The following is a 27,262-nucleotide window of genomic DNA, read 5'->3' as shown; positions in this document are numbered from 1 at the left end:
GTGTCGGGTTCGGCAGCGGCAGCAGTAGCAGCAACAGAACAGCAGCAGCAGCAGTAGTAGCAACAACAGTAGCAGCAGCAACAATAACAGCAGCAATCTGGGCTGGATGTCTCGAACTGCCAACGGCTACTTTACAGGGGCAGCTCTGGGTGACTGGTGACGGCGGCGGGTTGAGAAACCCTGTCGGGACCCAGCCCTGCCAGAGGTGCAGAAAGATGCCCCAGCGAACGGAGATCAGCCTCGGGCATGTTTGGTGAGTGCGCAGTATCGTAGCGAGCATCACCCGTCGAGGCCCAAGTTGACTGCCCACACGGCACAGAGAGAGTGTCAATCATTAGGGGAGGACCCTTGTAGGCCTAGTCTATCCCGGGAGGACGTGATCTGGTGCGGGTTGATCGTCCATGAACTGAATTGTGTCACATCCAACCTGATCCTTGGGGCCAAAAAGACTAGTCAGCCCTCTCCTCGTTGCTGCTAGCTGGAGGAGGGTTGAAGCAAATGCAAACCGGCTACACCATTTTGGGTAGCTTTTGAGAGCGAGTGTGTGGAGCAGGGGGGGTCGGCGGGCCATGACTGACAGCTGTTCATGCTCGCGAGTGGCGGCAAGAAGGCCTGGGTGACAGTGGTCGTGTGTGGGCAGCGGTGAGTGTGATGGCAGCAGGATGAAGTACATGAGATAAAGCGTCCATGGCGTTTCGCAGCATGAGCCCTGAATCCCAGGATTAGACAGCGGTGGTCCAAAAAAGGACGTTGACGACACAACGGGGGTGGGTGTCATGACGGGACGGCGTGGACGCGATTGGCAAAGCGAGAGGCTGATCTCAAGAGAACGCAGAAGCGCATTTGCTATGGATCTGAGTCGATTGACGGCTGTGGCCAGGAATCCTTGACCATCTGATGCCAGCCCAGGGTGACGGGCCAAACCTTGGAGGAGCGGAGGGAAGGATCAAGCGCATGAATGTCGAGCTCGAGGCACGTGTGGCGGGCACCCTCCGGGGGTGGTCGTAACAGCAGATGGCAGGGCCAGCATGCGCAGCAGGGCACCCTTTCAACGATCCCATTGCCTCGGCGGGACCTGAGCCGGTGGCATCCAATTTCTCGTGATGGATTCCTCCGGACGCGGAAATGATGGGTCGTGGCATGTGTCGTCATTCGCGGCCAAGTCATTGGTTGACGAGGACCTTGTTTGCGTGACCGTCCAAAGATGTGGGATGGGGTGTCGTCCCAAGGCACGGTCGCGTACGGGATTGCATTGCGTGCAGGAATACTTTAGCCGAAGAATAGGCAAAGGTGGGTACTGATCCAGCGCTGGCGCAGGCCCTCTGACTTCGTGTTGTGTGTATCAAGCTGAGGCTCAGGCTCAGGCTCAGGCTGAGGTTCTGTGTTCAGTATTCTGTGTCTACTGGTTCGGGCCCGGGCCTGGGTCGAGGTCCATAACCAGATGCATACTCAGGTCCAGGTTTTAGGCTCAGCTGCTGAGGTGACTTTAAGCTAGCTGGCTGGACGGGACAATAGACTACCTGGGTATCTTCGGGCTGGGCTAGGCTGGGCTTGGGTGGGATTGATCGATGATTGGGTCGTGGTCGATCCCGCAATCCTGATACACAGAGTAGCAGCCCGGATGCGAAGGCAATCTCGTGGATAAATAGACTGAGGTTGCAGCCGCCGTGAGCTTCTTTGGCGCACGTTAGATGGGTCAGGATGGGTCAGGAAGGCAGCATGGTCGGATGTGCGGTAGTAAGATGGATGGATGTACAATGGGCAGACTAAGCACGACGAACGGGCGGCATAGGCTTCAGGGCTTCAGGGCATCTCAGTTTGAGTCAAGTCGAGTCGAGTCGAGTCGATTGGATCGGTCTGGCCCGCCGAAGACGTCTCGCCCAAGGCTAAGGCACGTTTTGCCCGGGGGGGGGGGGCGCTGGTGATGAAGTTGCAGTCCTCTTGCTGCTGGCTGCTGGCTACTGGCTTCGGATGCTGGTGTTGCAGTAGCAGATGGCTGAGGCGCCGTTGCATTTTGGGAGGGCATGTTTGTCAGGGTACCCGTGCGTGCCCAGGCACCGTCTGCATGCACGTCCTGTCCGGCAGGTGCTACCCCGAGTAGGTGGGTCAGCACGGTGCAACGGACATGTAAAGGCATCCTCACATTTCGACGGCCTTTCGCCCCCAAAACCTTCGTAGCCATAGCCATGTCCATGTCTTGAACATGTGCTTTCTGCCTTCGGGAGAGCATTATTTCTTTCCTTAAATGGTCCCCTAACCATTCACGGTCACAGTCTGGCTGTCTAATTAAGGTACATAAGGCATCTGCCTAGATAAGACTTCATGGAAGGTTGCAGCTGTGGGAAATGACCCTTTTGTTTTGGGGAGGGGCGGCAGGGGAGGGAGGAGGGAGGGGAGGGGGTTGGCAGTAACCACGATCCTGAGAGCAACAGCGAACAAAACAAGCAAGCGATCCTGCAAAAGCACGCAGAACTACATCCATAACCATATCCACGCATACTGCATACTGGCCGTCCTGACATCAAAACCCAAGCACAGGACGCGCCGATGGGTTTGATGACAGGGGCCTGGGAGGTGCCACTGCCGAAGCCCTCTCCTCGGCAACCTCTGCTACACCGCATGTCGCCATCATGGGTCCGTCCGCCAGTCCGTGCTGTGCTGAGCTGAGCTGAGCTGTGTTTTGCTGTGCTCTGCTGTCTTGTGCTGTAGTTCCGTGTACGTACACAGATACAGGATACAGGTGCAGGTGCAGGCACGGGTTGCAGGTACCATGGTTGGCGATTGTACCTGCCTGCACTGCACACCACACCATGACATGGCCTGGCCATGCCATGCCTGTGTGTGTAGTTTGCTATGCAGTTGCTATGCAGTTGCTATGCAGATGTGGCTGGCCACCCCATCTCAACCGTAATTTGAGACGCCGCGCCTAGCGCTGATGGTGGTGGTGGTTGGTGGTGGTGGTGAGATAAAATCATCAAGTGGCAAGCGAGGCCACAAGGAACCGACCGAACGGCGTACCGTAATCTGCCGCAACCAGTTCCATGGTTCCCTTCCTCGACCACCTGCATGGGGCCCCGTTGCATGCAGTAGCGCCGCTTGTTGAAGAAGATCAAGTGTGGCTTGGCCACTCCATCTGCTAGGCCACACACGTGAATGGTCGACTACCTAGTCACACTTCTGCAGCGCAGATAGATCTATAGCCTGGCTTCGTGTGAGCGTACGGCTGGCTTGTCTGCAGGGCAGACCAGACTAGACGACAGGTTTGGAACTCAGCACCGCCAGCTCAGCTGGCGCCTGCCTCCCTCTATGCTCCTGTTCCGGCAACAGCCCAGTTCTGTCGCAGTAACAACGTGGCACGGCACAACCTGGGCTGTATCGGGAGCGCTTTTCGCCGGTCGCTCACCGTCTCCCAATTCAGCCGTAACACACGCCTCACCAGATCCGCTCGTCGAATCTCCGCGCCTGGGGACGACTCACCGTTGCACCTTCCGAGCCCTCCACTTCCGCCTCCACTTCACCTTGTACCGTGGTACCCAGCGCAACACAACACAGCCCACACACAACCGCTCGCCCTGCAACAGGCAACAGTCAACAGGCAACAGTCAACAGTCAACAGGCGGCACGCAGAGCCAGACAACCTCTTCGGCCGCGTCCGAGTCAAGGCCAACGGGCCCCGAGGCGAGGGTTCCACGTGCAGCTCCACCCGCTGTCAGCAGTGCTATTATTATAATTCACCTGCTCTGCAGTGCAGTAGTCTACCTGGGCATACGGTGATTACGATGCAAATGGACATTTGCGGTAGGTCGGCTCCGAGAACCAGGCCGGCCCCTGGCAGCCGCATGTACTTGTGTACTCTACTGGAAAGGCTGGGTGGGAGGTCCTGGGGGGTTTTGAGGACTGGGGGCAGGGGAGGGCCCGCAAGTCTGTGGGATTTCGTCCGAACTTCACGACGTGTCCATCTCCCGAAAAAAAAATGCAAGGCTGACAATATTTCCCGCAACCGAACCCTACCTGGACCCATACTAAGACTGGGGGGGAGGGGGTCCGGGTCTCCTGCATGAATCGTCAGATCTGAAACCTGTGCAGTATTGTGGTCACGGGCACAAAGGAGAGGCGAGGTGATGCTGGCTTGTGAGCGAGCGTATTCGTATAACGAAGGAACCTTCAAAGCAAAGAATGGAGAAGGGGCAAAAATCCAAAAAGTGGTGGGTGTGTTGCGAGTGATACGGTACCAGCACAGAGTCGCAGGAGGAAGTCGATGCGGCTCAAACCATGTGGTCACCCTTACCGTAAGGAGAGAGGCTGAATGTGCGACATCGACGCTCAATCATCCCATCTTCTTCGGGGCTAGCCAGCCTATAGCGCGCTCCTGATATTGCCCCATCATGTTACCGCTGCCACCCTGCCGATCTCTCGTCCCATCTTTGTGTGAGACCATCCGCACAGGTTATGCGATCGGAGCTTATTCGCGCCTCTTGATGCACTCCTCTTCATGCACCTCTGCCTGACCGCACGCACATACACACACTCTCTCGCCTCTTCCATCGCCTCTCAGACCTCGGCGTCAGTTCTGTACTGTAGCTTCTTGCGAGGTGGTAATTCCACAGATAAGCGTTGCACCGACGGGTCAGAACTCCCCACCTGGATGCGAGGATGGTAGAGCACGGTACAAAGTACACAGTAGCTCCGGACCCGTGAAGCGCCGAGGTATCTTGGCTTGGGTGGGGCTCTGCGCATTCCCACCGTAATAGCACAGAGCGGTGGCAGCAGATTGTGGGTCCAGAAACGTGATGGAAGCATTTTCGAAGCATTCTAGCTTCAGATGCCCCGAACCCGTACCCGTACCTATGCTCCAGGCCATCGTCTAGTCTATCATCTACTATGGTACCGGCCGCCCCTTGATTCGGCGGGTCCCTTCTTTTTTTTTTTGCTCTTTCTTTTTCCTTTCTTCCTTTCGGGCTTTTCTCTCCATTGGGCTCATCTCATCCTCTTCGGCCCATCGACGCCATTCCCCACTGTGGCTTGGTTCCTGACAAGTCCCAAGCCTCGGCCATTTTCCTCCCAAACCAAAACAAGCTCTCTGGCCCTCAAAGCTACCGGTGACATGGTACACGGGGCTGTTCCTTCGTGCACAAGGCAATAATAGTGCCTCTTTCCTGTTGCAGCACGAGTTATGCCTGCTTACTTGCTCGTCCCTACGCTGCCATCTTTCCGCCGTGTTTCGGATGCTCTACCGACTGACTCAACAGACACTCATGCGCTCGATCTGCAGTGTCTTGTTAGGCCATCTCACCGCTTCATACTCCGCTTGTCAACACAAAATTACGGACCGTCGACGCTCCACGGGGTAGGAAGCCCTCACGGGTTATGGCGTAGCACAACACTCACAATACCTGCCAGAACGAGCCTCACCGATCCACCCAGGCCAAGGTACCCAGTCTCCAAGTACCGCTCACCGTAGGCCCCCGGTCCGTCCCCACGTCATCCCACATGGGAGCGTGGAGAGGCCCGACAATCTTTAATTAAGCTAATATAAGACGCAGGAACAGGGGGGCATGGGCTTGACGGGCCAGCTTGGTGGGCTGGCAGAGGACCAGGGGTGATTGGGGGACCACACTCTGGCCCTTCCACCCGGCTGGGGTTCGACATATCGCCCGAACCTGTGGCTACCGCTGCGTTGGCAGTTTGGCAGTTCGTAAGCTATGGCCTCCTGCGGCTACCCCGGCTGGTTGTGATATATGATACTGCGTCCGTACAGGATGGGCCTGCTGGAGACTTTTTTTTTCCCTTTCCGGCGGGTCACCTGAATGGAATAATTCCATACCGAGATCCTGGCACCCCTCCGATCGCCAGAGGCCAAGACTCCCCGAGCCGTGCGTTGAATTTTTGACTCTCCTGGTTGCGACAAGCTTTCCCTTTCAGCACCGCCTCCCGGGTCCCGCTGGGAGTTATTCTGCGAATCTCCCGTTCCGAGCTGCTCCCTTGGCGGGTTTCTATCTATGGAAGGATGCAACGCGACGCTGGGCGGGGGCAGGTGGGAGGTGGGAAGCTGTCAGCTGAGGTTGCGGTCTTCACATGCCAACCTAGCCGCCAGCGGGCCAGCCAGCCTGCCTGCCTGTCTGCAGGAGCATAGGCCCGGCCGGAAGATTTCCATGGCATGATGCTCGCCAGCCTCATCATAGTGACAAGACAAGATGACGAACTAGGCGGGACGCCAAACAGAAACAGGATGACGCGATCTGACCGGTCCCAGCCAGCGAAGCAACGGGAGCCGCGGACAGCTGTATGGAGATGACGAGGGATCAATTCCGTTTCAAAGATGATTTGTTCGGCCCCATAGACCTACTCTGCGTCTCCATCTAATAAGGGTGCAGTGCCTGGGTAGGGAGACGGCGGCTGGCGGTCGCCTTACGACCATGCCGCGGTATGTGCGTACTGCAATATGCAGCGGTGGATATCGGTGCAGCTAGCGGTCCTGTGTGCTGTGTCTTGGGCCTTGGCACTAAAAGTACAAACCCAGAATTTATGTAGACGGTCCGCGTATCTATCCACCACGAAGCCCTCACCCTGCGACGACCCTCTTTTCGTCGCTCAAGTGCACATGTACTGGGGGCCACTTGCTAATCTTGACAAGGGTCCTGGCAAATGAATTTCTCCGTGTTTTGTCCGGCTCATCGCTGCACGCAGTCAGGATGGGGACACTGGAGTCTCCACGCTTCGGATGCCGTCGGCAGCGAGACACAATTCCGAATCCGTACTGTCTACTTCTAGCACCGCATAGGCACTGAGCATGTATGCGCACCTGATCTCTGCAGCGGCTACCGACCATGCATTTCCCCTGTCGCAGAGTCTCGAACGGCCAAAAAGAGAGAAGTAGCAAAAGCCGCCGCCACGCCGCGTACTCGAGCAATCGGAGCTTTTCCTCGGGCGGCCACAAGGCCAGGCTGAGAACCGCTCGTGTCTCGAATTTCCTCTGCTACAGCACCAGCCTAGCTGACGGCCATGGGAATGCCATCCAAGGTTTGCTTGGCCTCATGGATGTGTGCTTCAACGTCATCAAGATTGCTAAGGATCCTGCACCTCACAACCCGTGGCCTGCCGGGCCCGGGCCCTGTCTCGCCGTGGCATCCACCATCCAGGGCAGATCCCCGGCGTTGATGACCGTTGTGCAAAGGAGAGAATAAAATAAAAAATCTTGCCACCAGAGATGCACATGAGACGCTACGGACAGCGGAAGCCACCCCAACCGCCGGGGTGGAGAGCCGCAAACCTCCTTCAATTTGCACAAGTCCATGCAGGTGCCGAGGAAAGACGCTGTCATTGTCCACCCCTCTCCTCAGATATGGTACGAAATCTTATGTCCGAGGGCCATGTAGTCTAGGTAGCACTGTCGTATGTAACCACGGCGAGGCCGGCGGCCCAAGAGTCATGACGAGACAGAGGTTCTCTCTGGAAGGGTCAGGTCCAGTGAGGAGTGAGAAACCCGCGGATACACTGGAATTGCTGACTCGTACAGTCTTGTTTCAGCAAGCAGCAGCAGCAGCAGCAGAGCATCAGAGCAAAATAGCCCCTCCAACAACCCCCCGCCCCTCCTTCGTCGGTTGGACGCTGGATCTCCGTTGGACCATCTGCCGCCTGCCACTCCCTCGTCTGGCCCCTCCCCGGCGCAACAATCGTCGGCAATGAGGGAGGAAAATCCGGAGGTTTTTTCATCGAGTCAAAGATCAGACGGCCACCCCGGTTCACCGTTCAGTTGATTGCAGCATGTCAGTGCCTCAGCCCCTTGTTAACCCTTCCTAATCTTCCGATTCGACTCGGGACCGCGGTTAAATCATCATCCCCGACTCTCATCCCCCGGACCCCTGCCCACGAACGACTGGAGTGGACGAGCGTGGTGAACGTGACGAACCAGCGACCCTTGCCGTGGTAGTGATCGGTCTTGGGGGCACTATACTATGCCTTGTGGGCAGGCCAAGATTATATGATGATGAGCATGCCGCCGCCGTCGCCTTGTCCGAAGCGGCCACGTCGTCGTCGCAGCAGGCACAAGGGAGGGAGGGATGGAGGGAGGGGAGAGAGTGCGAGCCAACGAGGGGCCATGGTTCGCATGGCCAAAAGCCAATCACCAATCTCTCCCAGTTGATATGCCCACCCCTGGCGCTCTACGGACTAGTTGCCGATTGAATTGCATCACGCGGAGAATTTCTCGAACTCGTCCCTTGGGTGTTGGCCTTGCCTGCATGGGGCTGACGCGCGGATCAGCAAGAGATCCAGACCCCTTAAATTTTCCCTGCTCCTTGTCGCCTTTTTTTGAGAGGTGTAGTGCTGTGTGTGTGCAAAGTAGCACTACTAGCGATATGACAATATGGACGAGGGCAGGAGGAGTTGTAATGGCGGTAGTGGTTTTGGTAGGGTTACCACTGCTGGTGGGCTGGCTACATGCATGTTCCAAGCCGCGCGCCGCCCGAGACCAGGATGGGCCGCAACTCATTTCAGACGCGCTCAGCGTCTCGAATTGCCCGAAAAGCTTCTTGCAGTGGGTGTGCACATGCATGCGTGCGTGCATACATACATACAAACATACATAGCACAGTACGTACATTCAGTCAGTACCCAGGTCGTGGTGCATGCGCGCGGTGCGTGGGGTCAGAAAAGAACAAAGCCCTCCAGCGTTGGACTGGGCTGGCTATCCATCCGGGTTGGGCTGGCAGATGGATGTGACAGAGCCGGGCGACGGGATCCTGGATCCCTTCGTTCGACCACCCTGCGATGCCACTGCTACACTTACTTGCTTGCGTGCTGGCTTAGGTCGACCTTATTATTGCGTTGTATAGATGGTACGCTACCGGATTGTCGGATTCGGTGGTGCGAGCCTGTGCGGTGCGGAAGAAGCAACACCGTGGGCGCCAAGGCCGCCTTGCCATATCACACACAACTGGCTGGTTCGATGGCTGACCGGCGAACCGAATGCAATGACGAAGGCGGCTCGGCTCACCTCAGGACCACCTCGACCGTGCACTTTTGACCTCAGTGTATTTCCGAGGTGGATGGTGGATGGGGACTGACTGGGGTTGGTGCCACGGCTTCCCCAGAATCGCTCACCGTCAAGGACCAGGGACGGGGCATGGGTGCATGGGTGCGCGGAGGAAAAAAACAAGAACAAAATAGGGAAAAAGATGGGATGAAATAATTTGCTCAAAGGGGATGGATGTCAGTTGTCAGGCAGTCTGGGCAAGCCACTGCAGTCTGGACGAGGGGGTGGTGAGGGTGAGGGTGAGGGTGAGGGCACTGGTGAGGATGAGGTGAGGTTGAGTTGATTGAAATGTGAGGGATGAGGCCCGTTCATGCCCCCAATCTCAGTCTCCCAATCTCCCGGGGCCCGCCCAAAAGGAGCCATCGCTACCAGGGAAGCAGAAAAGCTGGCGGCCCAGGCTGGGGAACCTGCAGCAACTGAAACTCAGGATCCTCGGGAACCGGTCATCGATCGCTCACACCTTTGCGATCTTGCTATAGCCCACCCTTCCCTATAGCACGCGGGCATTTGGCAAGCCCTGCCAGTGCCCTGCCATTGCCCTGCGACCGTAGCGTTCATGCTAACGTAGCTTTCCGGCACCTCGGCTTGCGACTCTCGATTCTCGAACTGTTGGGTCCAGCGCGCTCCGTCCGGCGTCGCATTGCTACGTCCACTTGCTCCTTAGTCTACGATAATAATACGCCGAACGACCGGCCTTTGCTTTTGGTGATGGGGCCCCTGTCCCTGTTTCTGTCCCTGACCCATGTCCCGCGCATTGAGTCGGGCAGGATCTCGTGGAGCACATAGTTCAGTGACCGACGAACCAAAAACAACCAGGGCCACCTTCATTTGTTCCCATTCCTCCCACAACTGCAGCCCTGGCGGCGACTGAGGAGCGCAACACAACCACACGAGACGGAGAGAGAGGGAGAAAAAAGGGGGTGGGGGCGAAAGAGTAGAGAGAGAGTATGGGTACTACTCAAGACACTGTCCCTTCAGCATCACCATCACCTTTACCATCAGATCAGGACCCAGGCTTTCACTTTCAGCCAGCTCACCCGCCAAGCAGGCCATGAACGGCCAAAAAGCCCTGATCCACGGCCACCCATAATAAAACAGGGTACAGCCCAGGTCGGGGGACTGGACATTGACGTCTGTGTCAGTCGGAGCAGATCTCCTGTCGAGGCTTAACCTTCGAGTCGCTTGTTCCAGAAGTTCTTTCTGGCGAACCCAATCTCGTAGGGGTGCGCGGAGGGCGCTGCTCCATCCCGACTCGACAGCCACAACGGCATCCCAGCCCTCTTGACGTCGAAGATCTCGGGGATTTTCCTGCCTCTCTTGCCTCGCTGGCCGCCTTTGTTCACCACTGCCAAATCTGGGCACTTGGCTGACTGACCGAGAAGGACTGACTGGGGGAGGGGCGGCCAGTGGACCACCCGCATGATCCGAATGCGAGACCACATGTCACCTGCGCCATGGGACGAGACGACGCGACAACCTCCACCAGATGAAGCCCGCCTTGTGTCTGGCTGGCCTGTTGGCGCCAATTTCTCCAGCCCTATTTTTTTCCCCTCCCCTTTTTCAGACCACAGCCTGCCACGCCACGCCCATCCATCTGTGACTGTCTGTCTGTCTGTCCCTCTGTCTCCCTGGTCTGATGTGTGGCACGGGGGGATCAATAGAGTTGGGCTAGTTGTCTCGAGAGCCCAACTCTGTCTAAATCCGTGGTGTGCGAGGCAGTCCGTCAGCTCGCAAGGCACAATTCCTGGTCTACTGTAAGTATCACTGTAAGTATCTAGTCTACATGGACTTGGTGTGTCGTTGTGCTGCTATTATTACTCCAGCGCGTCGGCTATTATACTTGCATGCCCTCTGGTCGGTGATGGCCAGGTACTTCGAAGAGCGGGCCGCCCCGGCTGTGTGGCTCGGTAACTGCTACCGGAACCATATAGGGACCCAGGCACCAGGTCAGGTACCGAGGCAGGCCTGCATGCTCGCTGCTGTATCAGGACTGCATGCACCTCCGAGGGCGCCCCTCTCTTTTGAAGGACCCAGAGGCCCGGAGATCAATCGCCAAGCGCAGTATCTTCGGACGTTTGACATATATTGCTCTTCGGAACAAACAGCGACTCGGACGGCTGTCGTTCATGTTCATGTCCATGTCCCCGTCCATGTTCATGTCCAGAAAAAGAGACGTACTGAGGTCTAATGTACTCTTCCGCTTCCAAAAAAAGAGACGGCCTTTGCACACAGACACACACACTCAACTCAACTCACACTCACACTCACATGCCCCACCCACATCATATTACACAGATGGGACACATTTTGGGTTTCACGATTGGGACCCCACACCACAACCACAACCGCATGCGTGCACAGTCGGTCCAGATCGACATGTCGTAGCCGCTGCAACTGCAACCGTACTCGTAGCCGTACTCTATGCTGTGTCCTGTGCCCTGTGCCCTGTGCCCTGTGCCCTGTGGCGTGGTGTGCGACATTCACCAGCAAAGGCTGTCGCTGCTGGGCGTTTTCTGACACAAGCTCAAGGCTTGTGACCGACGACGCTCTCGTCTATCGTTGTCTGGTTTCATCGTCCGTCCACCCCAAAAGAGGAACGTGGCAGCGGCCTTGCACCTGGGGCATTCCCCCTCCCAGCCCCCGGCCGCGGTGTCGTCGCCCGAGGTGCCGGTCCCCAATCCACCTCTGCTGCCCGGGTCGCTGCCCCCGTCGTCGCACCCCGTGTCACCAGGGAACCCAGACACAGAGACACCGTTCGGTTGTGGAGAGACTTGGGCCCCACCTGCGTCGGGGATCGACACTGGAATGTCATGATGGAGGGACACGGAACGATATCAGATGTCTCCTTCAGCCCGTGCTGTGCTGTATCGTACTGTACTGTACTGTAACTGTAGCATTTCTTCCCTTCGCCTTGCCCGGAATGTCCGTTGCAGGGGACTTAATGTTATGACTAGCAGGAAATTCCCCACGGCCGCAGGGCCGGGCACGCCACCTGGGAACAACCCAGGACCACCGCCTGGCCCGCCTATATTGCGACAAGATTATTGACTGCTGATCATCGGTAGCCAAAATTAGACACACGTCGCGAACAGGTCACGCGAGGTATGGTTCGAACACTTGGGCGCTGGCGGAAACTCAATGCATGATCTGTCGGCCCCCCCAGCCAAACACGGCCGCCGGGCCAGCTCACCGGACCGCATGAACCTGGAATGAACTCTCCGTCGAACGAGAACATGAGGGGGAGACGGGGGGAAAAGAGGTTTGCGAGAGGAACGAAGGGACGGCCGGCCGGCCTGCCTGCCTGCCTGCCTGCGTAGCTACCGGCCGGGCGATTTTTCATACACACACACGCACACACTTAGACAGGCACGCACGCACGCACGCACGGCACCGCACGCACTGCTGCCAGCCTGCCTACATTTCCGTCCGGTTCCCGTCTCATGAGATTTCCGATGTGCATGGGGCATGGTTGAGTACCAAGGACACGGGACCAAGGAGACAAATGCATTGGATGCCTAAATCTAGTTCATCCCCTTTCAGTCGCAACAAGTCAATTCTCTTGCCTCCCTTCGAAACTCCCCAGGCTGGGACGGGGAGCCCGGGGCATTAAGGAATGACGGACGAGTGACAGGTTGACTTAAACTATCCGCAACTTCAGCCGAAACTTCCCCCCCAAAGCCCAAACGTAGACAGCCTGGAACCCAAGACATGGGGCGGGCGGGGGCAAGGTCGGACCAGACCAGACGCAAGAGACAGAAGGCACAGCAGGAGGCCCCCCGATCCGCCGCGTTGAACGAACGCAGCCGTGAGGGAGGGAGACGAATACCGGCCTGAGGAACAACGGCGATTGTCGGGTGCCCGTGTCAGATTGTCCAACGTGACATCGCGATGGATGGCCGTACACTCTCTCCCTTGTGCGAGCCTCGTCCAAAGATCTTGCAATTAAACGGCGCTGTTGAACAGGCGCCTTGTTCAACCGGATATATAACACAGCCTGACAATGCACTCTCCCGAAAATGCTTACACCGCGAGAGGCGCGCAAATCCGCTTCATTCGTCATTGGAGTCTCGTGTGTATGTGCGCGATCATGCCCTCCGCCGCAGCCCTATTCCAGTGCCCGAGTCCTGTTCTGGAGGTGAAGGGGTGGAGATTTGGCCATCATTTCATCCTATCACTCCCCTTCTCGTTCAGCACATTCGTCCTGCAATCAATCAATCCTTGTACAAGGCGATGCGGATTACACAAAGATCCCATCTTAGATTTAGACGAGAAAGCACTATATCCGTGACATTGGTAAGTGCCGGGCCTACTGCTGCGCGACGTCGCGAGCTTGCATATGTGGGCAACGTGGGCTTCTGACATTCGTCCAACGGTCAACATTCGGAAAGGGGGTGGGAAATCACATTCAAAAAAGACCGAGGCCAATGGGAGCCATTACATATGCTCGGGCAGCGGAACTCTTTCCTTGGTTTTTGAGTGAGACGAATCAGCCACAGAGACAGAGCATGTCTCGGTCACGCATGTTCTGGTTCGCGAGTGTAGAACCACAAGCGACGGGACCCCGTTCACAGCCGACTCTGGTATCCCGGTAGCTCGTGATCCTCGGGCCAGTGCGCTTCTGGCCAGATGTGACGGAGAGCCTCCCAGATGTGGCTGGGGCAACAAGCGTCAGTAAAGTTGTAGATGACCGAGGCTGAAGTTGGTGATATGGATGGGAGACTTACCCAACATGGACAATGTGCAGACCATCCTTGACCTCCTGGGGCAGGTCTTTGACATCTTTACGGTTCTGGGCAGGCAGGAGGACGGTCTGAACACCAGCCCGAAGCGCCCCGATCAACTTCTCCTTGATGCCCCCCACTGCTGTAACTCGGCCACGAAGTGATATCTCGCCCTAAAGTCGTATGTCGTGTTAGCCTCCAACCCGTAACGCACGTAAGCCCTGTGAGGGTGCATAGGTACGTGTAATACAGCACATACCGTCATGGCCATAGTAGGTGGCACAGCTTTCCCCGAGAACAAGGATATCAGCGCAATCGCCTGTGCCATGCCACTGCTGGGCCCGTCTTTGGGAATAGACCCGGAGGGACAGTGCACATGAATACTACGGTTCTTCATGATGTTCTCCGACGGGTCTTGGGCTAGCCCAAGCTCGAAAGCATGCGCTTTGACCCAGGACAGTGCGACCTCGACGCTCTCCTTCAGGACGTCGCCGAGCTTTCCTGTCAGCTGTACGGTCCCGGAGCCGGGCATATCGGCCACTTCGATGAATAGGATGGATCCGTTGCCGCCGGAGCTGTAAGCCACAAGTCCTGTGACAATTCCCGGACGACTGGTTTTCTCAGCGATCTCTTCCTCGAACTTCTCTATCCCCAGCGTGTTCTCGACGTCTTCGACGGTGAGCATGGACTTGTATGTTTCCAGGCGGCCGGCGTCTTTGGCGTCGGCGTATTCAACTGCCTTGGCTCTGCATACGCTGCCAATTTCTCGTTCCAGGTTACGAACTCCTGCTTCACGAGTGTAGGATTCGATGATCTTGGAAACAACATCTTCGGTGAACTTGACGTGGTCTTCATCGAGACCATTAACGCGCACCTGCTTAGGTATAAGGTGAGACGTAGCAATGTATCGCTTTTCCAAGGTAGTGTATCCGGGGAGGTAAATCATTTCCAGACGATCCAACAGAGGAGCAGGAATAGTATCAAGAGAGTTGGCTGTAGCGATGAACAGGACCTTACTCAGATCCAATGGGATGTTGATGTAATGGTCCACGAACGTGTGGTTCTGCTCGGGATCGAGCACTTCAAGCATAGCAGCAGACGGGTCTCCGTTGAAGTTTGACTGTCCTATCTTGTCGATCTCGTCCAACAGGAAGACGGGGTTGGCCACTCCGACCTTGCGCAGGCCCTGCACGATAAGGCCCGGCATCGCGGCGACGTAAGTCCTGCGGTGACCACGGATTTCTGCCTCGTCTCGGACACCTCCCAACGAAATTCGATGAAACTTCCTGCCCAGAGCTTTGGCCACCGATCGCGCCAGAGACGTCTTTCCAACTCCTGGAGGACCGACGAGAAGCAAGATTGGTGACTTGTCAACCATCCGCTTGCTCTTCAGCACTTCGAGCTTGGCTGTGCTTGCCTTGACCTGCTCATCTAGACCATCTGGAGCAGGAGCGTCATCTTCGGATTTTTTTCTCGTCTCCAAAGCCGCATTTTCTTTCTCGGCCTGCTGAATTTTTGCGTCTATGTCCTCGTTTACAGACTGCTTCAGTCGCAGTACAGCAAGGTACTCGAGAAGCCTGGCCTTCACTTTGTCCAGCCCGTAGTGGTCGTCATCAAGCTGTTTCCTTGCTGCTGTCAGCGTTCCAGGTCCGAGTCGGTCGTCCGTTACATTAGTCCAAGGAATTTCGGCCAATGTCTCCAAGTAATTCCTTGTGACTGCGTGTTCAGCCTGTGCCGGTATCATTTTCTTCAACCTCTTGAGCTCCCGTTCAGCCACTTTAGCTGCTTCTGGAGATAGTTTTGCTGCTTCAAGCTTCTTCTGCAATTCCTCTATCTCGTTGGGCTCGTCGTCGTCACCGCCTGCTGGGCCGTTCATTCCTCTCGAGCCTGAGAAAGGAATGCCAAACCCACTTCCAGGCCCACGCACTGGGACGAGGGGCTTGTTGGGCTTGCGCTGTGATTCCTGGTCTTTGTCGTCGGAATCGATGATGACTGGAACTGAAGAGGTCGTGAAAGTTGTGATTCGAATGTTGTTTTTGATGGAAGAGATTTGCCGTTCAAGTAGCTCAATGACCTTGACCATTCGCTCTTTTGTGTCAAAAAGAGACAGGACCTTGAGCTTCTCCTCGAAGGAGGCATCAACAACGTTGGCCATGAAATCTGCAAGTAAGCCGGCTTCGGCCAGCGTCTTCTTGTTGATGAAGAAGTCAAGCCTCCGGGCCAATAGAGGCGACAGACCAGGGGAACCTGATGACCTGAATATGGCAGCCACTCTGAGTATTGCAACCAGCTCTCTCGAAAGAAGCCTCAGAGCCTGGAATAGTTCATCGAAGGGCTTATCTTGTGATACTGTATCGTGAGTCAATAAATGAGGCCACGGCGATGAGATGGGCTGGACGGAGTAGAAGGATAGTGCGAAAAGGGGAGGAGGGAACCAAAGATTAGAAGTAATCCCTTACCTTTATCCTTGAGATAGGTGACCTTGCCCTCGAAGTATGGTTGCATTTGATAAATCTTCTCCACCTTGACCCTTGTGACGCCCTCGACTATCAAAGAGAAGTCGCCAGTTCCACGGCCTTCGACGCCAGTGATCTTTGCGGCAACACCGCAGGAGAACAGATCAGACTTGGATATCTTGCTTCCCGAGTCATCTTGGGCGGGTTTCGAGTAGTCCCGCTCGCCGTTTTCGATCAGAAGCTGGCCATTGGGTCCCATCAAGGGTGACAGGCGAGCCTGGGGGACGCAAGCGATAGGAACGGTTTCTATGCGGCCATTGGAACCGCTGGCAGCGGCACGAGTGAAGACGGTTGAGAGCAAGGCCGGTATATCCGGACGGCTGGGAGAAACGGGTATTCTCTGGATAGTACCTGGGAGTAGCACGATGCCATGGGGCAGAGGAATGATGGGCAGAGTGGCGGAATGTGATGGAGCCATGATGATCAATTACCTGGACCAAACCAGGATGTGCCAAAGGGAGATTTTGATGATTTTTGAAGAATTTGTCTGAGCTGCAGACTGTATCCGAGTGTAAGAAGCAAGGAAGAGAGATGGATAGTTGACAAGCAGACTAGAATGAGGTGGCGTAGGACGGGTAGATGATACAGATTCAAGCACGAAGAAGATAGGTTCGGGAGGAACGGGCTACGGGACTGATCGTCGTGGATGAGAGTGTGGCTATGTGGGAGAGTGCCTCGGGAGGAAGGCGAATGTGTTGGCGCTGAGTTGGCGCTGAGGAGAGTGGTGATGGGTTCGACTGATGTTGACGTTGACGAGATGAGCGAGAGGGCGTGCGGGTGAGTGAGCCGAGGCTAAAAAGACCCGCCGTGACCCCGGATGCCGCATAGATTGCCGCTGCGGGCTTCAGATCAGATGCCAACAGTACCGATTGCGGGGGGTCTTGAGGGCTCCCTAGAACATTCTACGGCCTACAATCTACACAGTATGATCCAACCGACCTAGATGGAGAGAGGAAAGATGATCCAATTTAGGATACCAGACGGCTAGGTGCTTAAACCCACCTAATGAAAGACAAACGTGGAGAGTCATAGAGTCTCCCCACGCCTCTGGGCTGTGCTTATGTAACAGTAGCTAGCCACCTAGCCTACACAGTTCCCAGGGTGCCAGTTAGGCAGGGCCCCCACCCTGGACGTCAGTCAGTCAGCACGCACGTTAAAGTGGTTTCCCCGTGCACGGCGCGTCAATACATCCCCGAGACGCGTCTCCTTCGATTTGATCCCAATCTTCAACCGCCGCCCAAAATTCCCCCCACCTTTTCCCACACCACACCCCTCTCTCCATACCTCACCACCACTCCATTCATAATGAGTACGTTATCCGGTCTGTTTTTGTGCCAATTTCCCCTCGGCTGACAATATGTGACAGCTTCATACACATCTTACGGTGCCAAAGGCGGCGACACTGACGGCGGTTTCGTCTATGGCGGCTCACAGCCAGGCAGCCAAGGAGGACAAGGCGGCGCAAAGGTATCCACACCTCAGTGTCGAACCCTCAATCCCCCTTCAAGGATTCTCTGTCGCCCAGCGTACTGACACTGCCTCCCGCCACCCAGGGTTTCTCCGACGAGTCCCTCCGCCCTGTGACGATCAAGCAGCTCGTCGACCTCGAAGAAGCATACCCGGGTGCCGACTTCTCCATCGACGGCCACCCCATCACCCAGGTCACCATCGTCGGCCAGGTACGCCAGGTCAACCCCCAGTCCACCAACATAACCTACCGCCTCGACGACGGCACCGGCGTCATCGACGTCAAGAAGTGGGTCGACGCCGACAAGCAGGAGGACCTGGAGCCCAAGTACCAGCTCGACCAGTACGTCCGCGTCTGGGGCCGCCTCAAGACCTTCAGCGGGAAGCGCCACGTCGGCGCCCACTTCATCCGCGCAGTCGACGACTTCAACGAGGTCAACTACCACCTCCTCGAGTCCACCTACGTGCACCTGTACCTGACCAAGGGCGACCTGGGCGCCGCCAACGGGGACGGCAACGCCGGAAATGGTGATAGCATGTTCGTCGACTCATACGGCGCGAACGGCGGTGGCGAGAACGCCGCGAAGCTTGGTGCTTGCGGGCCCAGCGCTCAGCGCATGTACAAGTTCCTGTCCGACACGCCCGGCAGCGAGGGTGCGCACCTCAACCTCATCACAAGCAGCACTGGCATGACGACACGGGAGGTCCTGGGGGCATCAGACGAGTTGCTAGGGCAGGGTCTTGTATACACGACGGTCGATGACGAGACGTGGGCAATACTTGAGTACTAAGCAGTCGAGCTGCCCCGGCTGTGTTGTCACTTGTGTAAGAATAACGCTGTCCGAGAGCCATTTTGCATCCACAATCGGACTTTTGGGCCTGGATGGCGTGTTTGGTGGCAAAAAGAATGGTTGCCTTTTTTGTTTTTCATTTGATGATAATACCTATGCTATGATGTAAAGACTGGTTTGTGGGGTGGGTTGTTGGTTCGGGGGGACAAGATGGCAGAAATGAGGGGCCTTGACAAGTTTTCAATCTCGGGGCCCGTAGCAAACCGTGACGGTAATAACGCAGCAGAAGGAGGGACTTCGGGTCAGTCTAGCCTGGTCGCCACAAAAACAAGCATAAAATCACACAACCACAGAACAGACACGCACACACACATGGCACGCATTCAGAGTGCACACAGGGCCAGTCACGACGGAAGCCTCTCCCTGTCTTTCTCCCGGGGAACAACAAGACAGTCGGCCGCCCACCGGCCCACAGTCCAGGGCTTCCCTCAAGAGTCAGGGGCACGGCTCCCCGGAGCTGCTGTTCTAACCCGCCTCTTGACGACGGGGACGTTAGCAACCTTGGCGGCGGGCTGGGGTTCTCGCACCATGATGGTAAGCTGGACCGGAACGGCCCCGCGCTTGAGGAATATCTCCTTTTTCACAACGAACCCGAACTTGGCGTAGTAGGCGTTGTTAGCCAGGGAACTCGACTCAAGGTAAACAGGCCTATTCTCAGCATCAGCCTGTAGCAGTCGTCAATGTCAGCAATTGAGTTCAGAAGCGTATCAGACAGCATCAGGAGGAACGGAGATGGGCATGAGGACGTACTCTCTCAATCATGGTCTGCAAGAGCTTTCGAGCGTATCCTCGGCCTCGTGCGTGGGGCTTGGTCCCCAGGTACACGAGGTAGTAGGCATTCTCGTCGCGCTCGCCCAAAACCTCGGCCTTGGTGTCGTGTAGAAGTGGCAGCATTTCGTTGTAGTAGCGCTGCCTTCCCTCAGTCGAGAGTTGAAAGTAGAGCCTCCACATGCCACTCCGCAGAACAGTATACCAATCGTCGATGTTCTTGCCCGGGGGCATCCTGCCTAGGTTGTCAGCGTCACTTGTAATATCACATCCCACTTTTACCACGGAGACAAGACGTATCTCTGGCGAGCGGGCAGGGAAAAGGAAATGCCTGGGATGGAATGGAAGTGCTCACCACAACGCAACGCCCTCGTGGTCGGGGCCAATGACGTGAACCTCGCCGTTGAGGCAGTGAGCCGCGACGATGTACTGAAAGATGTCCACGTGCAGCTTCCACTTCTCCTCCGGCGACAGGCCGGCCATGTCGTCCGAGTTCAGGAGATAGCAGGCGAGGTCGTCGGTGGCAAAAGCGTGGGCCAGCGAGATGGCGACCTGCTGGCATTCGGACATGTCAACTATACGCACAGCCTCGCCCCACTTCTTGGGAATGAGCGAGTGCTTCAGCTCGACGAGCGTGACGGTGCTGCTGCTCACGGTCTCCATGCTGGGCAGTCGTTGACTGTACAATTTTATCAGAACAGTCAAGCATAAGGGGCGGAAACAATACTCACCTCGGAATCTACGTGGTTTGTATATTTTGGATACTATCACCCGTATGGACCCGAGACAATTGGGATCTCGAGACGGGCATAAACCTGGAGGGGTGGATGAGGCAGTTGAGACAGGTGCGTATATCAACAGACATCAATGTAGAGTTGACGAGAGACGCCTCGGATAATTTGAAAGAGGAAGATGAGGTTCGGTCAGTCGGTCAGTCAGTCAGTCAGTCAAGCAAGCAAGCATATGCTATGAAGCTCTTCTTTGTGAGTTGCTGTTGGGACAAAGGACGAGGGCAGTTGAGATAAGAGTAGCTGTTCTAGTCAGGAACACCCCTATGGATGGGCCTTTTTGATATTGGTGGACTCTTATGCTTGTCTGGTGAGTGAATCGATATTCTCGTGTAAGTGTTACTTTCTGGAAGACCTGGAGAGGAGAGCAGTAGCAGGAGGGGGGGGGCAAAACGGGCGGGACGAGCTAGGGAAACTTAAATAGACAAATACAGGTGGGATTGATGGGGAGGTACATCCGGATGTCCCGCTAAGATTCGGACCTGTCCGTCGCCTGCATACATGTACATGTACTACTGTAGTCTACTTGAACTCGTGACTGCCGGGTAGTCGGGTTACCACCGGCACGCGGGATGTTTGCAGGTGCTGCAGTAACACGCCCCAGGCAGCCTGGCTCGCTGGGCACTGAGTGGAGGAGGAGAGCCCGTCGCGTTAAGCCGCAGGGTGAGACCTGCCGGCTTGTTGGAGGTGGACGGGCAGCATATCTGTGGCTTATCGGAACCCGACCTGAGGGGCAACAGGTGACGACGGGGCGGACGCACCTGTTTGCTCCACGCAGCACCGACCTGGCTCCTTCGGGGTTGAATGCTTGCTCTTCCGTGAGGCGTCGAATGAGGACATTGCCCACAGAGACAGCCAAGTCCGGCAGCGCGGGATGCTTGGGGCGGTTGGTGATGCATCGAGGCCGTCTGTCTGACTGTGCCATTGGTACATACAACACAATGTTGCGTAACCCGCGTTGCGTAACCCACGCTGTGATCCAACATCCCAACAATATCTGGGAGAGCAGATCCAATCAACTCTATCCCGGCCAGAGCCTCGTGCCCATGCCCCACGGCAAGGTGCCTTGCTCCGTCTTTGCACGCAATGCCAACAGCCTCCCGGGGCCGTTTCTCGCTTCGCTACGGCCTACAGGGCTCCGAGCGATCAACCCTGAGCCGACAAGGTGGAAAGCAAGGCCAATTGGCTGGCAGGAGATGATACCTGGAAATTGATCTACACACCCTCTTTTCAATGATTCTGCAACTGACTGGACTTGTGAAGTGTAGCGGTCACTTGGCTACATGTTCTTGTCCGTGTTATCTACGTCGTTGAACAGCTATATTACACATCCCAGCGAGTTCTGTGGATTCCATCCTTCTTTCGTGTCCTTTTGTTCTTCTTTTGGCGTTTATCTCACCGTCATTTTTGGGGCTTGATGGAGACCGAACTTGATCAACCTTGATCGACCTAGGGCTTGAGAACCTCAGGCGCTCGACTAGTTGTTCAGCTGGCATATCCTAAGAGAACAAGCCAGCAAACACGCCGTACAGGTACAGCAAGATGTGTGAAGCGACTCGTGCCCCATATCATCCCATCCATATATCCTCTGCGCCCTCGAAATACTTAACCTCATTTTTCCCCTGTCAGTTTGCCCGCTTGTTTCTCATCAATAACACCATAGTCCAGACACGGAGTCGTTAAGGTGAGGGTTGATCGCCATGCTTGTATTAATGCTATGTGCGGAATATCATAACAGTTCCGGCTTCCCAGCAGTTGGGTATGGGTATCGCGTGTGTTGAGGACTGGGGCCACAGGAACAAGGCAATGCGCCGGAGGAAAAGCAGTTCCACGTCTAAACTTTTTGTTTATATACTCTCGTCATGTGGGAGAACATGGGACGAGACGCGACCGATGCGACCAGATCCTACTTCACATGCGTCGAATCTGCTGCTCGTTCTTGTAGGCCTCCAGGCCCGAATCCAGGTGCGACCACCACTCAAAAAGCATCGAGTTGCAGATTAGCTTAAACCACGGTGTGAATTTCAGTGTCGGGTCGTCGAACTGCTTCTTTAGTGCCTCTGGTGTCACGTATTGTGTCGCCTGGGCCTCGTTGGGGTTCACGTTGAGGTCGACGTTGGCCTTGATGAAAAGGATGTAGTCAACTGCAAACAGTCAGAACTCTGGCCCTTCGTTGAGCTGGAAAAGGTTGGTAGGAAGAGGTGCAACGTACTCTCGTGCTCGCCCCACTTGCCGTCACTCGGTGCCTTGTAGTGGATGCGCGTAAGGAAGTGGAAGTCCTCGATAGGGACCTGCTCCTTCTTGATACCTAGCTCGTGGTCAAGCTTCCTCTGCGCCGCCCTCTTGACGCCCTCGATACACTCTGCGAGATTGGAGCCAGTCTCGCCGGGGATCATCAGAGGATGGGAGCAGCAGGTGTTGGTCCACATGTCGGGGAAGGTGATCTTTTCCGTGGCGCGCTGCTGCAGGAGGAGCTCGTTCTTGTCGTTGAAGAGGAAGACGGAGAATGCGCGGTGCAGCAGTCCCTTGTCGATGTTGGTCATCAGATGGCCTGCGCGTGGATGTCAGTCGTGGAAGCTGCCAGCTCGGACCGCGATGGTGAACAGCAGTAGTACGTACAGACTTTCTTGCTAGCAGTGCCAATGGCCTCGTCATTCTCGTCCAGGACGATGCAGACCTCGTCCATGAGGCGGATCTGCTCAGCATCGTGGCCGTCGAGCTCCGAGGTGGTGGTCGTGTCGATGTCGGGGAAGAGGCGAAGGATATTTGCGGCGCTGATGGGGGCCGTAGCCGTGACTGTGGTTGTTGTAGACATGCTGAGCTGAGTTACTGTGAGAAGGGCCTAAAGTCGAGCGAGGGATTCCGGTGAGAGGGGAAGGGAGATGCTCAAGGCGATTTAAGAGGAAGAAGGCTTCGGCGCGAAAAGCGGCAAAATTCAGGACATGCATATCACGATCGGGGAACAACCCCTTTTGTCGTTCCCCGCCACAGCAGCCAAGTGGCCCTGCCGATGCGGCCCCGACCGCTGCAGGGGAAGCCCACATTCTGGCTGCAACTATAGCACTGTCGTTATTGGTTACAACCTCCGCCGTCCGCACTGGTGGGGCTGTCCGGACAGGCATTTTCTACTTGCTTCAGTATGGTCTTGCGACCAAGCACAGGCCGTGACGCATCAACAAACCGTATCAGACTTCGGACCACATGTCAACTCGGCCTGTGTCTGGTTGTTGGTCTGTCTGTCTGTCACCAACATGCAGGACGGTCCACCAATTTGCTACGCTGCGCACCGATAGCGCAATTTATGTCCTAGCTCCTGACTCGACACATGGACAGCCAGCCTCGACAGCTTTACTAGGCGCCAAACCGTGTAAGTTGATTCGCCAGGGGAGGCACACGAACTAGAAACTTGGAACTGAGAGCTCCAGACTCGACCCAGACTTGGGCTACTTGATCGTGATGGCGGAGATCCGACAATATAATTCCATTTCCCCTTCTTCCGATATGGCAAGACTCCCCGCAATGACACCCGATAAGACCATCGTCCTCGGTGCCGAAGCCGGCAAGAATATGTCAATCTTTCTGTTGCAAAGGAACAAACACCCGTAATGTTATGGCAGTGAATCAGTCTCTCAGTCAACTTTATACGTTACTGCTCGTAAAGTAGGCTGATATTAAGCTCCTCGTAGAACTGATGACCTGACCAATGGCTGTTCGCCTCTGTGGCTTCCGTGTTTACTCGAAGTCCCCAGGACGAGGACGAGGAGCGAGAGGACCATGACGATCTAGGGGTATGCTACAGTTGGCATTTTGATAATGTCTCCGGTGTCCATCCTTTTATTACCAATGGCTTCGACCGTTGCAAGGCCTTTGATGAGCAGGCCGTAACATGCTCATGATGTTGCCATGAGGCGTCTCGACCTGCCCAAGGACTATGAAGCCAAACCTTGAGAATAGCCGAACACCCGCGGGTGCCGCGAGTGCGTACGCACAGCGTCCCTGGCATCTGTCTGTCTCATCACAGATCCTCCCAAGCATCATTGGTCCAATCCCCCGTCTCTGAAAATCCGTGTGTACGGCCATAAAGTCAGGCGGCATACATTGTCCAGGTCCTCCAACACCCGCCGGCGCTCCGTCTTGAGCTTATCAGAGAGGGCAACCCAACCGTAAGCATCAAGTGTCTCGGGCAGTCGATTCCCCTGTTTCCGCTCAATGGCGGTGTTGAATGTGGCGCTGTTGTTGTCGCTGTTGTGGATTTGCTCCTGCGCTGGCTGCGCCTCGCCCTTGGTCTCCTTTGCTATGTGACTGTGGCTTGTCATGGTGTGACTGTGAGCGCGGTCAACGGCCTCTCATCCACAGAAGCCGACTTCAAAACGTTGTCCAGCATCAACAAGATCATCGACGCATGCTTTAAAGAACAACTTGTTTCCCGAGGTTCCTATTGCTGCTTCCAGCCTGTCCATGTACCATTGCGTCATCTCATCTCGTGCCGCCGACGACATGGTATTATGTGTAGGGAACATGGTGCGGGAAAGCAAGGGGCATCGACGTCGCGTGTGATTGTCTCAGCATCTAAAGCCTCTACCGGCAAAATGGAAACTGAGGTAGCCATTAGGGATGTTGAAGCCTTGCTGCTGCGCGTAGTCGTCCCGGCCAAGCGCGTTCTATCGACGTCTGAGTTAAAGATGGCTAAAAAGCACTCGACGGCGCTGAAATGCAGTGTCACCCTCATAGAGCTATAAGCATAATAGTATTTCGGATTACTCTCATATGTACTTTCTACTAATGGATGCACGCTCTGGGTAATCTTATCAATCCTGCAGAATCGATCCTGTCCTATTATGTGTTTGCACGGTCTTATTGACAACCAAGGTATTTGGCTGCTTCCCTTATCATGATGAACTTATAGCTGTCTCAACGTCTGATCACAAGGAGGAGGCACGTCTCATAAGCTGTCTAGGCTCACAATCCCAGGCAACTCGTTGGATGACATTGGAATCAGTCATCTAAAGCTTAAGAAGAGGGAGGGAGAAGAACAAACTGGTCACATAACATTGGCGAGGATCACTCTCAGAAATAAATCTCACAAGACGATCATTGCGTACCATACCCTCCTTGACCATGGCTCCCTGTCGCTGTCAAATACCTTAGTCGTTTCAATCACGTCTCTAAGATTCAATAGTTGTAGATATGGAACGCAAAATCCAGTCATTTCTGTACTGGAAAGCTGGTACAGCTAATATGCCTTACTGGGCGGTTAGCCCTGCCATCTTCGTGACTGTGGTCCTGCTTGGGAACAAAATTTGAAGTATAAACATTTTCTAGAACTTTTGGATGATATGCTCCTGCACATATACCTCCTTGTCCGAAGGGAAGATGATAGCCGACTCCGCGGCCAAGTGAGATCCCCAGCATATGTCTCGCCCGCTTCAGTGGGGTGGCAGACTGAGCATGGAGAGCCTAAAAAGGCTATGCTTCAGGCTATTGCCTGAAGTGCAGATGCTCGTGGCGCTGTATAGGTTCTCCGGCAAAGTACGTCACCTCTTCAACAACTCATGCTCTCCCAGACACTTACTATGGCGAAGTTCATTATGTGAGTCTGTATTGGATACACAGAAGGGCCAGCTTGAATATGTATTATAGCCGTAACTGATCTTCAATAGGCTGATGTCCAAGACCAGTCCTTCTACTCCGGACCATATATCAATCGCCCGCGGCTGCTTTGCTTTGTGAGCCAAGACAAGTCGATGGAGGAGTGGCTACATCCATTGGCTTAAAATACCGGGGAGTTAGCCATAATTTCCTTCAGACCTCGGCGGTCCCTCTGGCATAATTTGAAATACGCAGTGAGCAGCTTGGCTCAAAAGTCAAGACATCACGCCTTGGCCTCGGCTTCGTCCCCGGCATTTCGCTCTCTCCGTGTCATGCACCGTTGAGGAATGCTGAGAAAGGATGCAGAGAGCTTGTTGAATACACAAAGATAGTCACAGTCATGGCAGAAGCGTGTGCGTCTCGATATCTGGGTAAAGGCTGCTATCCCCTGGCTTAGTCACGAGCAAGTTTCCTATTTGCACGCAGGTTCTCCCCACCTCAATCCATTGGGCCTGGCCTGTCACCTTGCAAGTGTCACATGAGATCTTGATCGGCGGTCGTTGAGATCGGTGTGCCGGCGTGATGCCGTGCGACCTGATATCTGCTGGTGGAGGGGACCTGAACGACCCCAATGTCAAAACTCACCCGAGCGTGCTGTCCACACGGCTTTCGTACCTAATTGTGTAACAGATCTAGCACTTTCGGTCTTGAACATGGGCATAAAACCATGGACAGGAACTAGGTGGTACGGCAGGAACATGGATGATAGGCGGGCAAGTGTCGAGAGAGTGCCTCCATACTCTCCCACCCCGTCTTGATGGAAGCTACGTGGCATGAGCCCACTCGAGATGGACACCGGAATCGCGTGCTGAGCTGGTAGCGGGGCGCGGGTCAAATCCTGGCATCTCAAAGCAACATCAAGTGCTATCAGGGAGGACTGGAACTTCTGCGTTATGTAGATGGCAGGGTCCCCTGCATGATATGCTCTATCTCCTACGAAGTGCAAAACGTCAAATCCTTAACAGTGACCAGGAAGAGCCCCAACTTCCTCTACCATCCAAATACACGCAGTCAACCGGTGAAGAGCTCGCTGTCGCCAGCTACTAGACACTGACGAAAACCACACGCGGCCATACCCAGCAATACGCAAGCAAATAGGATCAAGTTGTGGCCGCTCTGAGGTTTGTGGGTTTCAAAGACACAGATGACTGTACCGCGAGGTATTATTCGCTCTCTTCTTAGACTTAGGACTATCAGTCAATGGGGTGGTACAAGCGGCTTAGGTCAGAATTGCTGAGAAATTTCTTGCACTTAATTTTGAAATCACACTCTCGCACCCGCACCCACAGTTGCGACTCCCTTTGTATGAGAGCTCCTGAGAGGAATATAACGTCTTGATACGCGAGAGCCACTGTCCACGGACGAGGGAACGTAGACGAAAAGAAGATTACAGGTCGGGATAGCAACCATAATATAAGATTCAGTTTTCGGTGCAGATAAGACAAACCCCCCCTAAAAGAAAAACAAG

At 55.3% G+C, this 27,262-nt stretch overlaps 5 protein-coding genes across 5 annotated transcripts; 1 reads left to right on the top strand and 4 right to left on the bottom strand.

The window, feature by feature from the left end:
• Positions 1-13,599: 13,599 nt before the first annotated feature.
• On the bottom strand, positions 13,600-16,689 carry J7T55_010140 (LON domain serine protease; the record flags this gene model as incomplete). Its single annotated transcript, XM_053131333.1, has 4 exons — positions 13,600-13,687; positions 13,759-13,928; positions 14,015-16,104; positions 16,215-16,689. 4 exons carry the CDS (start codon positions 16,687-16,689, stop codon positions 13,600-13,602), a joined length of 2,823 nt encoding a protein of 940 aa, XP_052990566.1.
• Positions 16,690-17,576: 887 nt separating this feature from the next.
• Positions 17,577-18,529, top strand: J7T55_010139 (uncharacterized protein; the record flags this gene model as incomplete). The annotated part of the gene is made up of 3 exons (XM_053131332.1): positions 17,577-17,580; positions 17,638-17,738; positions 17,825-18,529. 3 exons carry the CDS (start codon positions 17,577-17,579, stop codon positions 18,527-18,529), a joined length of 810 nt encoding a protein of 269 aa, XP_052990565.1.
• A 488-nt stretch (positions 18,530-19,017) lies between these two features.
• Positions 19,018-20,020, bottom strand: J7T55_010138 (n-acetyltransferase-like protein; the record flags this gene model as incomplete). The annotated part of the gene is made up of 3 exons (XM_053131331.1): positions 19,018-19,254; positions 19,340-19,592; positions 19,713-20,020. 3 exons carry the CDS (start codon positions 20,018-20,020, stop codon positions 19,018-19,020), a joined length of 798 nt encoding a protein of 265 aa, XP_052990564.1.
• Positions 20,021-22,056: 2,036 nt separating this feature from the next.
• Positions 22,057-22,960, bottom strand: J7T55_010137 (uncharacterized protein; the record flags this gene model as incomplete). The annotated part of the gene is made up of 3 exons (XM_053131330.1): positions 22,057-22,289; positions 22,358-22,696; positions 22,765-22,960. The coding sequence occupies 3 exons, from the start codon at positions 22,958-22,960 to the stop codon at positions 22,057-22,059; spliced, it is 768 nt and encodes a 255-aa protein (XP_052990563.1).
• An 831-nt stretch (positions 22,961-23,791) lies between these two features.
• J7T55_010136 (uncharacterized protein) lies at positions 23,792-24,461 on the bottom strand (the record flags this gene model as incomplete). The annotated part of the gene is made up of 2 exons (XM_053131329.1): positions 23,792-23,938; positions 24,243-24,461. The coding sequence occupies 2 exons, from the start codon at positions 24,459-24,461 to the stop codon at positions 23,792-23,794; spliced, it is 366 nt and encodes a 121-aa protein (XP_052990562.1).
• Between the last annotated feature and the right edge of the window lie 2,801 nt (positions 24,462-27,262).

Source organism: Diaporthe amygdali (assembly GCF_026229845.1).
Source record: "Diaporthe amygdali strain CAA958 chromosome Unknown NODE_26_length_719862_cov_65_716256, whole genome shotgun sequence".
Lineage (NCBI taxonomy): Eukaryota > Fungi > Ascomycota > Sordariomycetes > Diaporthales > Diaporthaceae > Diaporthe > Diaporthe amygdali.
Note: the sequence above shows the minus strand (reverse complement) of the source record. Positions and strands in the feature narration are given on the sequence as shown.